The sequence below is a fragment of the Poecilia formosa genome, unplaced genomic scaffold (assembly GCF_000485575.1).
Source record: "Poecilia formosa unplaced genomic scaffold, Poecilia_formosa-5.1.2 Scaffold224, whole genome shotgun sequence".
Lineage (NCBI taxonomy): Eukaryota > Metazoa > Chordata > Actinopteri > Cyprinodontiformes > Poeciliidae > Poecilia > Poecilia formosa.
Window position 1 is genome coordinate 885714 of NW_006800163.1, and position 14667 is coordinate 900380.

The following is a 14667-nucleotide window of genomic DNA, read 5'->3' on the forward strand; positions in this document are numbered from 1 at the left end:
ATAAATCTGATAAAGTCTCTCTGAGAATAATCATTTATCAGGTAAACTATAATAATTGAATTATTTCTGACACCTGCTTTAAATAAGCAGTGGAGGGAACAGGAACAAGGCAGATTGAGTAACAGCAGCTTCCTGTATCACGGTGTGGTTTCTTTACTGCAGTCAGGAAGCCGATGGGGCTGCTACTCAAATGACTCAAAGCTTTTCAGAATCTTTCACGAGAATTAGCAGCAGAGATGATCCCATGTTTTGAAGAGGCTTTCGGGTTGTTCTTTTAGAGTTTAAATTGGAACAATAAAAAGCAGATATTCCTCAGCCTGGTCAACAACAGCCCAGAGAAAATCTTCAACTCACTGGCCGTAACAAAACAAAAGTTGTCATCAAATAAATTGAGATTAACCTAAAAAAGACACATTGAACAAAGTAAAACCAAATCTAAGACACTGGATTCCCACTGAAACAAGATTTTCCTGTTTTCAGGAAACGGAGTGGTTTGTGACATCAGCAGTAACTGGATGTCAGTGGTAGATTCCAGGTGAAACCGTGTCAACCTCACAGATCCAATCAGCGAACGCTGGACGATGCAAACTGCAGGCAACAGATGGCCATATAAAAACTGGACACACCAAGAATTCAGAGAAATGAACTGCCATAAAAACTACATCATGTTAGCTAGTAAAAGTTCTACACTAAGGATTCTAAACCCTAACAAAACGATTGTTGGTAGTACACGCCTAAATAGATTGCTGGCGAGATAAAATACATTTGTAAAAACTCCACCATTAACAACTGTTTCCTGAGAAGATGAAGCAGTGAAGCTCAAACAAGATGCTTTGCTCAACAAAATGTTAAGCTAATATAAAAGAAGGCTGAATAAAACTAAACTTGTATTAGTTGCAAAGTGGATCAGAGTAATTCAGCTAGTAACTTTAGGTTTAATTTTAGGTTAATTCTGCAATTATTCTGCCAAACTACATATGTAATGTGTAAATTAATCTACAAACATCTTCAGTAACTGTGTTACCATTAACTATATAATTGCACAATTTGACATTTCAAAAATAAATTTGCTTAATGGAAACATGACAATCTCGAAAAACCTCATCTTTTGATAAGTTTTGGTGCTATAATGAGGTGGGGGTTTTTGGTTGATTTTGCAAAACTGCAATGCAAACACTTTTTTTTTCTCGCATAAAACAAGTCACATGATCAACAACCAGATGTTACCACTGGTGCAAACCACAAAGAAGAAGACAACAGGAAGTAGTTGGAGGATAAGGACACATCACGTGTTTTTTAATGACTTGCATGTCAATCATGTGTGGTTTTAATTGTGTCTCTTATTTAATAGAAACACTGCAATTGTAAAATTGTGGGGGTTTTTTTTACAATAGCAGAATATTGACAAAGTTATGCACACATCTGTAATGGAAACACAGCTAGTGTTTCAACTGACAAGTCTGGTGCTGCAAGTGTAAAATAACAGAGGTTCTGTACAGACAGCTAGGTGAAGACAAAACCAGAGACAGCAGAAAAGATAACACTGCAACCAATTCATCTAGTAGGCACTTAAGGCAAACAGTCCACTATTCTCTAGTTAGAAAGATTGTTTGTACCAGGCACAAAATGTTTGCCGATAACCAAAAATTACAGATGCATCTAAACACATCACAAAATATCTTGGATGATGGCTTTGGGACTGATGAGACATGTTGCATCATCATGCACTGCAAAATGTTTGACAAAAACCACAGAGACTACATAAGGTCCAACTTCTTACACCAACTTTTAACCACAGTTATGAGAAATCAAACAGCATGTAGCAAAGTTAAATGTGAGGGCTTCTGGGAAACAGTTAAAGCATGTCAATAGAAGACAAGAAAAAAAACATGAAAAACTTGACAAAGTAAAAAAAATAAATAAATAAAAAAAAAAAACCTTTCATTGGTACTTGGACCATCTTAAGGGATATTTACAGCAAATACAATGACAAACTACAGTAAAGCTAAAAAGCCCAAACCCCAAAAATAATCTAGTAGTTTTAGCATGTTGAGATTTACTTCCTACTCAAAAATGAAGTGCAGTGGAGAATATTTCAGCAAAAACTGATCTGAGAACCAGAGATGAGCTAAAAACCAGAGCTAAAATGTTCTGGTTTTCAACTGTGATTGCACTTTATTTAACAGAACTAAAACAAATTCAGTTGTTGTAAGTTGGAAACCAAGATTTGCCAATGACTGTAGTCAATGACCAAACTAATTATTATTGCCAACACAAACTCGGAGCAAGGCATGTCTCTTCATTACACGCAGTGACACAAAAGTCCCATAAATTAGAGAACAATTCAAGGCAGGATCAAGGAACCTCCATATGTTCTGCCAAAGAACTGGTGTGATAGAAATGAATCCTGAGAGTGAATTATTTGTGTTTGTACAAGATTTTGTGATGCATGAATTGACAAATTATTATTATTGTTGTATTGTAAAACACATGGCAGCCATACTCGACTTATTTTCAGTCAGGGTTTGTAGGAAACATTTGGCTTTTGCCTTTTCTTGCCTCTGGTAGTTTCTCTGTTTCGTTTTCCCCACTTGAAGCTTCAAGATTCTCCCTTTGAATGTAAAAAATCTGTTTCAGAAACAAAACGTAGCAAATGGAGAAAGTCTAACTCCTGTTTTAGTGCAATTTTAAAATATCTTGACAGTGCAGTATTAGATAGAAAACCAAGTATTTGGTTCCTGTATTCTTGAACCACTCAACTAGACAGTTTCGTGAAGGAAACTGAATGAAAAAATGTCCACAAATGTGAATGAAGTGGAGTAAGAACAGTCACCAAGATCCTCCTACCTGACACAGGAAAAATGTTTTATACCCCTTTAAAGAAAATATTTTTAAGACATTGAAATATTTCAATGTTTATATATATAAACATATATCAAATGTCAATTTGGAGAATTATTAACCTTTGTGTTTACCAGATTTTGTTACTTTGGCTGTGTTGATGCAAAAATTTTAGTCAAGTTTTAATTTCTGATGTAACTTTTAGTTGGAATAAAGAGAGCTAGCTGCATCCCTTAGATCTTTCTTCTTCCCACTGACTTATTTAAAATGCATTTTTGTTTTTATTTTGTTTTCTTTCTACGGTGTTGAAATATATTAAAAATTCCCTGACTCATTGTTTCTCACAAGGTGAAGATATATATATATTTTTGCTTATTAAAATCTAGCAGTTTTCATATGAGCTGAAATAAAATTAGCTGAGTAAATTTAAAATGACTGCACAAGTTTTTAAAAATGAAAATCAATGTTGCTTGCTGACTGTTGACATGGAACATGCACAATGTTTTGGGTTGTGTGGATGTTCAATATGACATTCACAATAATATGTGACATTACAGCTGCAATAAAATCTAATGCTAACTTTAAAAAACTGAACTATCCTTTCTATAGATGAATAAATAATAAAACATTGCTTTTCCTTAAAAGAAAAAAACAACAATGAAGCGCAACATAAAGCAACTCCAAAGGTTAACAAGAAAGTATTCATTTCTGAAAAATTCTAAAGAATATTCTGTGAATCTTGACTGGATCCGTTTAAGAAACGTTAATCTGTCGATTTACAGATTATGATTTGCATCATAAACACAACTTCCTCGCTACTTCTTGATCCCTAAATACAATCAAAAGCTAACTAAAAAAAATACTTAAAAATGACTAAACCGTGACATCAATAAAATTACACGAAGCAGTAATTGGATTATTTTTTTGTTTGACGATTTTCTCATATTTTAACGAAACATTTTTAACAGGATCACAAATATTTGAAATACTGCCTTGACAACAAAGTTTTCAGTAGACACTCTTTCATGTTGATGTGAAGCTATCTNTCTCTGCAGTGGGCGCCGCACAACTGCTCCCTGCCAGTCTTCTGGTTTTTGGTCTTCAGAAGGTGAACCACCTCAGTGTAGTTGGCAATGGCCGCACCGTGGCGGGCGGCTGTCAGCGCGATGGCCAGGTTCATCCGGGCGTCATTGTGTTGACCTGATGAGGACAGAATGATGATGCTGTGATTCCTCACAGAACGTGGCCAAGTGTCAAAAACTCAAGACCCTAATGGAAGACAGATGCTTTATTGGTAATAGTCTGATTGTACAAAGGGCAGAACTGAGGTCCAGGAAGTGAAGACCCACAAGCAGGAAGATCTTTTCTCTTGGTTCTTCAGAGATTACTGGTTTCTTAGTGGTATGGTTTCACACTGATGACAAACGTGTTGTTGTTTTTTTGTCCTGAACACAGTCTTTAATAATGAAGTTTTGTTTTGCACTTTGTTGGAGAACAAGACATGCCATAAGACATCAGATTCATTGTGAACATGTTTACTTTAGAAAGATTTGTAAGAATAATAACCAACGTGCCGAAAGAAACAAACTAATGAATTGCTTGGGTCTTCAGACCAGGTGTACCTTCAGCAGACTGAACACACTACATTGGCATTTTAAAGGCAAATGTAGACACACACCAAAGGTAATTCAGTGAGAGGATTACATGTTTGCTGTCCAGTTTCTGCGAGAGCAAAACGAAGCTCCGTTGTCGGCGGCAGCAGGAGGGAGAGAGCGCTTGTCGTTCTGCCAGACCACCACGACGCTTCTCCTCAGCGCCGGAAGAGAAGGTCAGGTTTCTAAATGTCACGGGCGTGATTGTTCCAGACGGAATAATTGGAGAAAAGACGCTCCGATCCTCCACCATCCTGCGCTACCCCCTCCCCTTTCCTCAGAGCATTTGATGGAGGGGGGAAGAATATGGAAATCAAACATAACCTCAACGAGGAATCAGTACTTCTGTCTCTGTTCTCTTCTAAAAGCTGACTAACAGGTAAAATAAAAAGATTCTAACAGAAAAAATGTGACTTTGTTTTCAGCGCAGGAGTTTTCTTATGTTGCGTTAGATGCACAACATGTGCTTGGTCCTCTTTGTCCCCCCCAAAAAAGGAACATGCAACCTTTGTTGAATCCCACCAACCTGTCAACATTTTTTTCAGAGCCAGTGGAGATGGTAAATCAGGATGTTTTCGTCTTTAACCTCCTTTATGGCTTTATTCAGAAAATCTCTGTTCATTTTAATATCTCTTGACAAATTTACCATTTGACAAAAAGAACTAAGTTTCATTTTAGTTTTGTTCCCATATATAACATAAATACTGGCCCAGGATTTATGCTATAATGATAAAAAAAAAATACTCCACTTTATTTCAACATAGGTCTAATTCTTCACACATTCCATAAAGGCTACACTCAATAAACAAAGGTATGACAGAACACAATTTTTAGAGTATTTTGTCTAGCTATGAATAATTTTGTTCAGTTCTGACCAGTTGCAGTATTTCAGGTCATCAATAAGAGCTGAAGGTAGTTCAGAAAAACAAAAGGCATGGATGCAGGTAGGGAATGTTGATATAAACAATAAGATATGTAAACTATCAAACCCATATTAACCCTGTTGAGTCAGACTCAGCTGCCTTTTTATGTTTACATTAAACTACAAAAGGTGACAATGGGAATGGGAGCCTTTACTCACCATCGTAATAGACGATGGCTCCCACCAACTTGTCCTTGTTCAGCATGGGGAAATACTCCAGAGCTTTGGACTTACTCAGGAGATAGCTGCTCTGTAAGCAGTGGATCCCAGCCACCACGTCGTACATCTTTATTCCTGCCCAATAGTAAGGCAACTGCCACCATCTGGAAATTAAATCCCGTTCTAGTAAAGATGATAGACATAAACAAGTGGTTTGTTGTTTCGGATTTGGACTCTTACTTGTACACCGGAAGCATGATGGGTAATGGCGCTGAAAGATGAGGGGCAATCTGTAGCAGGTTGGCTCGCTCGTGCAGCGCCTCCTTCACCATCATGTACTGAGGTGTCCGTACATAACAAGCAAAGTGAGACGATGCATAAAAAAGGAGCAACAAAACCAAGAGCAAGCAAGATGTGAACGAACCTGTTCGTAGTCTAGCTTCATGATGGCCTTCTGTAGGTAACGCACTCCGCCGTGGATGAGCTTCGTACTCCGGCTGCTCGTCCCCGAAGAGAAGTCGCTTCGCTCTACAAGGGCAGTTCTGAGGTCTGCAAGGTAAAGAAAGACTTCATCAAAGTCATGTTTGGTAGGCCAGGCAGAAGAGGTCCAAAAGCAAAGAAGAATGTTACTCCGGGTGACGGCGTCTAAGGCACATCCGGCTCCTGTGGCTCCTCCTCCGACAATCAGAACGTCAAACTCCGGAGTGTCTTGCAACGCTGCGAGTTGGGCCTCCCTGGAGGGAAGCTCATTCGCAAAAAGGACCTTCAGTTCTGCTTCGGCTGCCACGCGCGCCAACTGAGCCTGGATGGGACACACAAGTCCAACCGTTTGTAAGTGCAACCACGTTGATACCTTTTATCTTTAATAGTGGTCTCTATTCTAAAGATGGTACAGAAGAAGAGAGAGCAACACTTTGCTTGAGATGCTCTGAAACATTATAAGCACACTGCAGGTACATTATTGTGGCATAATCAGCCCTTGAGTTGACGTGATGTAATGCATAATGACTTGCAATCATTTTCATACATTATGAATTTGTTTTGGTTGTGCATTGAGACTACTCGGCTTCTGAGCTCCACAAATTTGAATTATTAGCGAGTGGCAAAAGTTTGTGAACCTTTGAGTTTAGTCGTAACCTCTGCTAAATAGGTTCAGGAACTTTGGCTCAATGCTAAAAAATCTTTTACCTTCCAGATCTCTTTTCAATTGAAGTTGTTGATTTCCAAAATATAAATTTAAGATCATCTTCAGGGCTTTTGCCATGATGCTTTTTTCCATTTTCCAAGTAAACCAAGAAGCTGCAAAACAGGCTGTATCATGGTCTCACCGCCATTAGGGATTACAGAATAGTCCGGACCTAATACACTCCAGTGATGCAGAACACATTCAGTAATGAAGAATTCATTGTACCAAATAAGAGAAACAGGCGCAAACCATGACACCACCACCATGTTTTACAGGCTGAATCTAGCTACATTGCTTGGAAATAGAGCTTTCTTCAGCCTTCTCAGTTAAACATCACACTTTTGAGAATTTTGGACTAAAGTCTGTAGCTTTTATCCTGGCCATAAAACACTGGACCCTATTTTATTCAAGTGGAGGTTCAAAGACTTTCATTGTTGGCATGTATTTTTTAGATCAGTGGCTCAAGAAGATTTGTGGGATGTGTTGGGGGAAATCTGGTGCCAAGGTAGATACCTAACACTACCATGACTGACTTGGTATATTACAGATTTAGGTTTTGTTTATAAGGCAGGCTGTTCACGTTGTTCATGAACAAGATGTGTAACCACGGCTGTATAGATTGCGGTGTCTAATTCAGGTGTCTCAGGGCCTCAAATATACTTTATTTAAAGCTTGTGGTTCTATTTATGTTGGAGCAGTTTGCAGCTGAGTGTGAATGAACTAGTAAGATTCCTCTAAATCTGAGGTCATGGATCTCAACAGGAAGAAAGGCGGATTGTTATCTCAAAGTCTTTAAGTATCTTCTTGTATTGCTCATGAGTCACAGGTGTATGGTGTGGTAGATGGATTGTCTTACCTACAGTAAAGAGAGGAATACACTGCTCTGTTGTGCATAAAGAGCTAAGCTAAAAAACAAAACCCTGCTTTAATTAGCAAAGACATGGACATTAGTTTATAAGAATAGTGCAACTTCTCCTTCATGTAGGAAGGATTCAGTTGAGGTGGATGTAAGCAGGATGCTTACTGGGTGTCTTCCTTTGAAGCTTGTTTAGCATGTCCCACTTAGATGGTTGAATGGATGGATTTGATGCATCTATGGCTGGATGGAAATATTGATGGACTTTATTTATTTATTTCTATAGTGCCGATTAACAACAAAGGTCGTCTCAAGGTACTTTACAAATCTGATGGATGGATGAACTATTGATGGATGGTTGGATGATTCTGGAGGTTCACATACTTTTATCAATGAGATATAGCTTATTTAGACAAACACATTGCTCTTTATAATTAGATGTTTATGATTATACTTGGCTAAATAAAGGTGTAAAAAGGTATAAAAATGAAATAAGTGAGTAAATTCTGATGAATTTCTAGATGGAAGGAGAAAACAAAAATCATACAGACCTCAAAGGCTTCAGTGAACATGTTTCTAAGAAGCTATGATTGGTTCAAAGGCCCATTTTCTGTGCTTATAATGTTTTCCATTAGATTCAGTGAGCAAGTGAAGTGTTGCTGAAGAAAAGCCCGCCACATTCAGGATTAGATTAGTGACAAAGAAAAGTTAGGAAAGTGCGGAGGGGTTACTTTGTGGCTGCTCCACCATGCTGCTCGCTTTCACACATTCCAGACTAAACACCACTGTTTGATTAGCCAGATACTTAATTTAAAGAAATAATCACAGCTACAGTAGAAGAATTTCATATCTAATGAAATATTTATTCACCTTTCCGTTTAGCAGCTCAGGCTAAATGATTGCATCAAACTGCTTTGAAGCCAGCGCGCGATTTGACTTGCAAATAACGACGGGCGTTTGTAATTTAGGTCTCGCCTATGATATAATCATTGTCTCTTTTCGCTGATGCTCGGTCACAGAATGAAGCGCCGGCACCGATAATCAGGTTAAGTCGGAGGACGGCGTGTCGAAGCTAATGGCCAATCGGACCGCTTTGAAAACTTCCGTGAGCCACATGCCCCGACTGAAGGAGACAAGACGGACATTCAGCTCATCAGCAGTGCAATTGCAGGAATTAGAAGGCATGCGTGATTACAAACTATTTATAAGATGGTCGGATTTCATCAGGGTGGACTTCTTGCTTACCAATCCATGCTTGGGTGGAGAGGATGGCGATGGCAAAGAGAGGATATTATCCCACCAGGACACAAAACAGAAGTTCAGGTTAGGTTTGAGGCGACCAATAAGGTCAGGAATCTAAAGATATGTCTCACATCTAAACTAAGCTGCTGGAGCTCTCTGTGTGGAGTTATGTATACCTACGAAGACGTTGTTGTCTTCAAGGATCGCCAGGCCTTATAAACCTAAACTGTCTTCCAAAAGTATTGATACCGCTTGACCTTTTTTCACATTTTGTCAAATTATAACCACAAACCTTCAATGTATTGTAATACATGATTTTTTGTCAACCTGAACACAATGTTTCTAGTTTGAGACGTGGTGATGGCAGCGTCATGAGTGACATTTTGTGATACGTTTTAAATTTATTTGTGATTTGCATTCAGTTGAATCAACTGAAATCTGTGCACCTTGAAAAATATGTTTTTGCTTTAACAGCTGCCACAATTTATCACTTAGATTTAGGTCTAAACTTTGACTTGGCCATTCTAACTCGTAAATTTGTGTGGATCTAAACCATTCTATTGTAGCTTTGGGTGTAAGTTTAGGGTCACTGTCCTGCTGGAAAGTAAACCAACCTGTTTTGCTGACCCTGTGGTAGAAAATCATCCCCACAGTACGGTGCTGTAGAGACGACAGAGTCTCGTTTGTGTCCCTCCCGGTCTCCTATTTACTTTATGAAAACCATAGCAGGACCGGTTTAGTGTAAAAAAAAAGAAAACAAGAGTAAAAAAAAATTCTATTTTGAGGATGTAAGATAACTGGTTCCAACAGTAAAGTTCAACTGAAATGTGCTGGAGTTTGTAGTTGCACTGCGACAAAATGTGGAAAAGTTGAAGGAATACAAATACTAAGGAAGCGTAGCTTGTTGCTACCAAAACACATGTGCACTGTTTCTTTGCGCTCTTCTGTTGGCACGGTTATTTCCTCTGATTTTCACCGGCCAATCAAAAACAAGAAAGCGAGGAGAATTTGGGTTTAGACAGATTCACACTGAGGTTTAATCAGTGTCATCCATAGGATGACACATTCATCTACATCTGAGAAAGAAGCTGAATGGAGGTTGAGACTCCCACAGGTCCGATGACCTGGTGATAAATTCTTACAGCAACAAACCTAGAATCAAGTTAACACATTCCATAATCCAGACTGTACTTGCCCTGCTGGCAGAAAGGCGCCTTTATAGAAGGAGAACATTCCTCTCTGATGAGAAGAGCCAATCAGAACAGAGGCTTACCTGCGTCCTCCTGTACTCGATCAGCTGTGACAGGCCGAAGACCGTCGTGACCGCCACACCTCCCACCACCGCCGCCTGTTTCAAGGCTCTTCTGAACGCCATGAGCCCTGCAGTGGAAGAAGCAGAAACCAAATCAGATTTATCACCTTTGTGTTCATCAGGTCTGACTCCACTTATGAAGTAAAAGCAAGAAAAAACATGCCAAACATTCATTATTTTAGTAGTATGCAGATGTTCTCCTGGTGTTTAACTGATGGTTGAATGCTACAAGTGTTATACAGCTCTTTGAACAAAAAAAAAAGACAATTAATAGTTTTTTAAAAAAATGAAAGTATGAAATTTGCTGTCATTTTTAAAGAACCACTACTTTATGTAGTCACCAAAAAAGACAAAACAAAACAAAAAAAAAGAGTTAAAAATAAATAAATAAATAAATCTTCCCTGAAACTGGACACAGAAACCAGGGAGTCACTTTCCATATTTTCATACGTGAACCTTAACAAGCAGAGGATGATGGTGGAGCTGCTGGACCTCAACTCCCAGCAGGTGGGTTGGTATGAAATAATTTGCATAGCTGCTGTAATGCAGTTAGGATGCAGGTTTCCAGGGAACGCCACACAGAGAGGCAGATTCTGATGCATTTTAATAAACACAGCCGCAGATGGCTCAAAATGTCAGGGAGCAGTCTGGAGAAATGTATGACTTGGTACAAGCAAAAAGAATCTCCGTGCCACTTCTCAATGTGTAATGAGGTAATTTTAAGCTTCTTATGCATCCAACTTTTGAGAAAAGAAGAGATTTTGGTTTTTGTTTTTTTGTTTTTTACAGTCCCATAAACTGATTAGTAAGCACAAAAAAGTTTTCATGCACCTTCTTTTGAAACGGGTAAGATATGAAACTGTTCTTCAACGTGTTTGTACTCATGGTGACTGTAGGGTAGGGTTAGGGTTAGGGTTAGGGTAGACTTTTAAAGCCTCAACACATTTGAATATCTGAAAGTGAAATTATCTCCATACAAAAGAAGGATTCTGGGTAACGTCTTGGCCTGACTAATTCCAAGTAGGCAACTAATGATCAATTTAGTTATTGTTTCATCAATTTTCGGATGATTAATTGATTAACTGCATTAAACTTTGGAAGATTCTGGAGATTTTTCAGCTAAGCCCTTTTAGTGTATTAGACATACACTAAAAGATACAAATAAACACATTTTAAATAAGAAAACAAACATTTTATAGCCTAAAATGCAATAAGATAGAAGTTTTTTTTTATTGTTTGCTGCAGGTGCATCCTTTGCTGCAAATGATCAAGCATTCACTACAGTAATGCTACTGTCAGCAGGTGAAAAGCTCAGTCCTTTCACATCCCAGTGACACATCAGTGTAGGGCAGACTAAGATTTTTTCAGCTAAGGCCTTTTTATACATTTTTTATGTCTGTTTTGCTTTATTTGCTGCTTTGACTGTATTGTTCTCTCAGCAAACAGCCTGTTTTTGGCTCTGCGTAGTCCAGTTAACAATTAGTTGATTACTAAATTAGTTGACAATTAATTCAATAATCAATTAATCACGATTAATTGTTTCAGCCCTAATTCAAAAGATTAAGTTTTCCTAAATGTAATCTCACACTCCCCCCACCTCTCTGTACTTTCTGATTCTAATACACAAAAATGAAAATTTATGGTGGCAGATATTTCAACTGTTAGGCTTTAAAGATGGATGGATGTGCCATTCTTATTCAGCCTTTCCTTAAAATACTGAACTGAAGTGCATTCTCATTTTGATCCAGCCAATGTCAGAAACCCTCAAGCTCATAAGAAATTCAACTTCTTAACGTTCTTCTTCTACAGCTATATCCAGACATCACATTAAAACCCATTTGAAGCAGAATGCAGACTACAAACTTTGTTAAACCCTTTTGTTTTCATTTAAAGGTCAATGTAGTTGATAAAATAAACAGTCACAACCTGGATCCAGCTAAGTAAACAGATAAGCCGCTCTCAATAGAAAAAGAATTATATATTCCTGCTGATAACTAGTTATTAACAAACCCTGGAAACAATTATGCAAGTCCATACTCTGTTAAAAGTGTCACTGTTTATAGGAACATATTAAAACATAATTGAATGTGAGATGTCTTAAGAAAAATAAAAAAGAAATAAAACTAAACGGAGAGCTGGGAGCAGCATAAACAGAGTATTTGATTTAATCAGATTCAGGTTTAGAAACAATGGCAGAAGATTCATTTGGAGATTTGTGGCACATTTTAACTCAAAATGACCACTAGAATATATGTTTTTATATTTTTAAAAGACTTTACAACATAACTCTAAATGCCACATATAGACAGCTGTAGACTACAATTAATAATGCACAAACTGAAAGGAATCGGTTAAAAACGAAGGCCGTTATGCAAAACAGTGAATATTTTTCAACTATGTAGCTTGTGATATTTAAAGAAACTATAAAATGGTATAAGAACAATAAATATTTTAAAAAGCACATAAGAAGTCTTATTAGCTGTTTGCCATCTTCTTGGATGCAGCAAGTATTTTGAAGAAGCTCAGATGGGATGAAATCTGAAACCACCTGAAACACACCATCCTACAAAAATGGTGAGACATGGTGGTGGTAGCATCATGCAGCAGGGATCCTGTTTCATTCAAGAGACAGAACATTTGTTTCAGTGTGGTTAAAGAAGTGGGTATGAATAGTTTTAAAGGCAATGCATTTGCAGTAATTATTAGTCACCAGAGGAGGGGGATTCCTGGATTAAGCAGTGAGCTCATGGCGAACTCTGTTTAGTTTTAACCACTTTTAGAGAGAAACGTGAGTTTATTATGTCTGTTTAGGAGCTTAATGTGTGTTAATAACTTTAACTGACTTATAACAGCTGCAGGTAACATTCGGCGTTGTACTACACTGATATATCTGTATCATGGCCACACATGAGGAAGTTGTTAAACTGTAACCTGCTGCTATGGCTTATACTATTACCCCATCATGGTTTTATTTAAAGGAGAACCAGCAGTAACTCTCAACTAAAGACTTTACATACATGGTTTTAACAGAACAAGCTGTATATCAGGGAATAAAAGACTGAATAACCGTTGAAGTCACACAGCTCTAAAAAGAAGAAGAAAGAGGTTTTGCTCTCATTTTGGCTCCATTCCAAACAAGACGGGTTTAAACGTATATTAAGTCCGAGTATAAAACTCCGGGGGAAAAAAACCCAACAGACAGTCTCCACTTACAGGAATTCTAGTGTTCCGGCTGAAAATGACGCTCGGTGTCCTTCTAGACGGCTGCTAATCAAACTGTCGCCGTTACTGTTGAGACGAATACAACCCAGGAAGCTACCTGCGTTACTGCAGAGACGTTTCGCCCCAGCCAATCAGAGCGCAGCACTTCCAGGATCTCCTCCAATGAGATATGAGGAGAGGAGGGGCCCAGACGGTGACGTATAGGGAAAGAATGCGTAGCTCTGATCTTCCTCTCTTGAATAATGAGGAAGAGATGAGAGGAGACGCCAGCTGTCGCTTTCTCTGACGGCAGGAGGCACGCAGGGGAAAGGAAAAGCCCTAACTGTTACGTGCTGGGATTGTTTTAGATTGTGTGGGAACTTGTATATGTCAACAAATCTCTCAAATCCCTGGGATCCAGATTCCTGTTACATTGTAACCGCAGATTAAAAACAAAATCTAAGTAAAGGCAAAGTTGAAGCTCAGGAGATTTAAAAATTCACTATCATCAAACGTAACCTCGCAGAAGAGACGAACAAAAAGCATAATGGGTGTTATCTAATTTAACCAATGTAATTATTGCTAATATATTATTAACGTACTGNTTCTGGAGTTTCCAATTATGTCTACATGCCACATCTAACGGCCTTCCTATAATTCTACAAACATTTAGCTATAAACTAAAGAAGCGGACAGTGCATCACTTTGGCTTTATTCATAAAACAACAAGGTGTCAAACAGCGCAGGGCGTGTTACTGTTAGGAAGTCTGGCTCTGTGTTAGCAGGGCGCAGCTAGGCTAAATGACCGAACCAAGCTAGCAATATTTGGGGTCTGAAAACTTCCACAACACCAGTAACCAGAGAGCCCGGGGGCTAACGACGAGCCCACCGAGTGAAAACCCAGTGGGGGGTTCGCTCAGGTGAATTTCTAATATGTTGACGGGTCCTATTTTGAGTCAGGACCGTACAAGGAGCCCCCCGTTAGAGATTCGCAAACGAGCGGAAGTTGAGCTAAAAATAATAAAGCAGAAGCAGCAGCAGCGGCTCTGTTGCGGGCCCGGGTTTTTTCTCCAAATTCCATCACGCCGACCGACGCCACAGTTCGCACAAAAAGTTGCCAAGAAACGCAAGTCAAACTTGTAACCCAAGCGTTTTCTCTGCGAACATTAACCTGCTTTTTATCAGAATATTACCTTTTCCTCGTCGGATAGCTGCTCCTCATGATCCGCCATCTTTTCTTCCGGCACCACCAGCTTGTCAGAGCCCCGTGACGTCAGCGCATGGGTGGCTTCCCAG

General features: G+C 38.7%; 1 protein-coding gene across 1 annotated transcript in view; it reads right to left on the minus strand.

Moving 5' to 3' along the window:
- LOC103149399 (capping actin protein of muscle Z-line subunit alpha 2) overlaps window positions 1-14667 on the minus strand; it is a 45809-nt gene extending 31142 nt beyond the window's left edge. The window contains exon 1 of the mRNA XM_007568535.2: window positions 14565-14667. Within this exon, the coding sequence (XP_007568597.1) occupies window positions 14565-14603 (39 nt within the window). The 5' untranslated portion in view covers window positions 14604-14667. The remainder of the gene's footprint in view (window positions 1-14564) is intronic.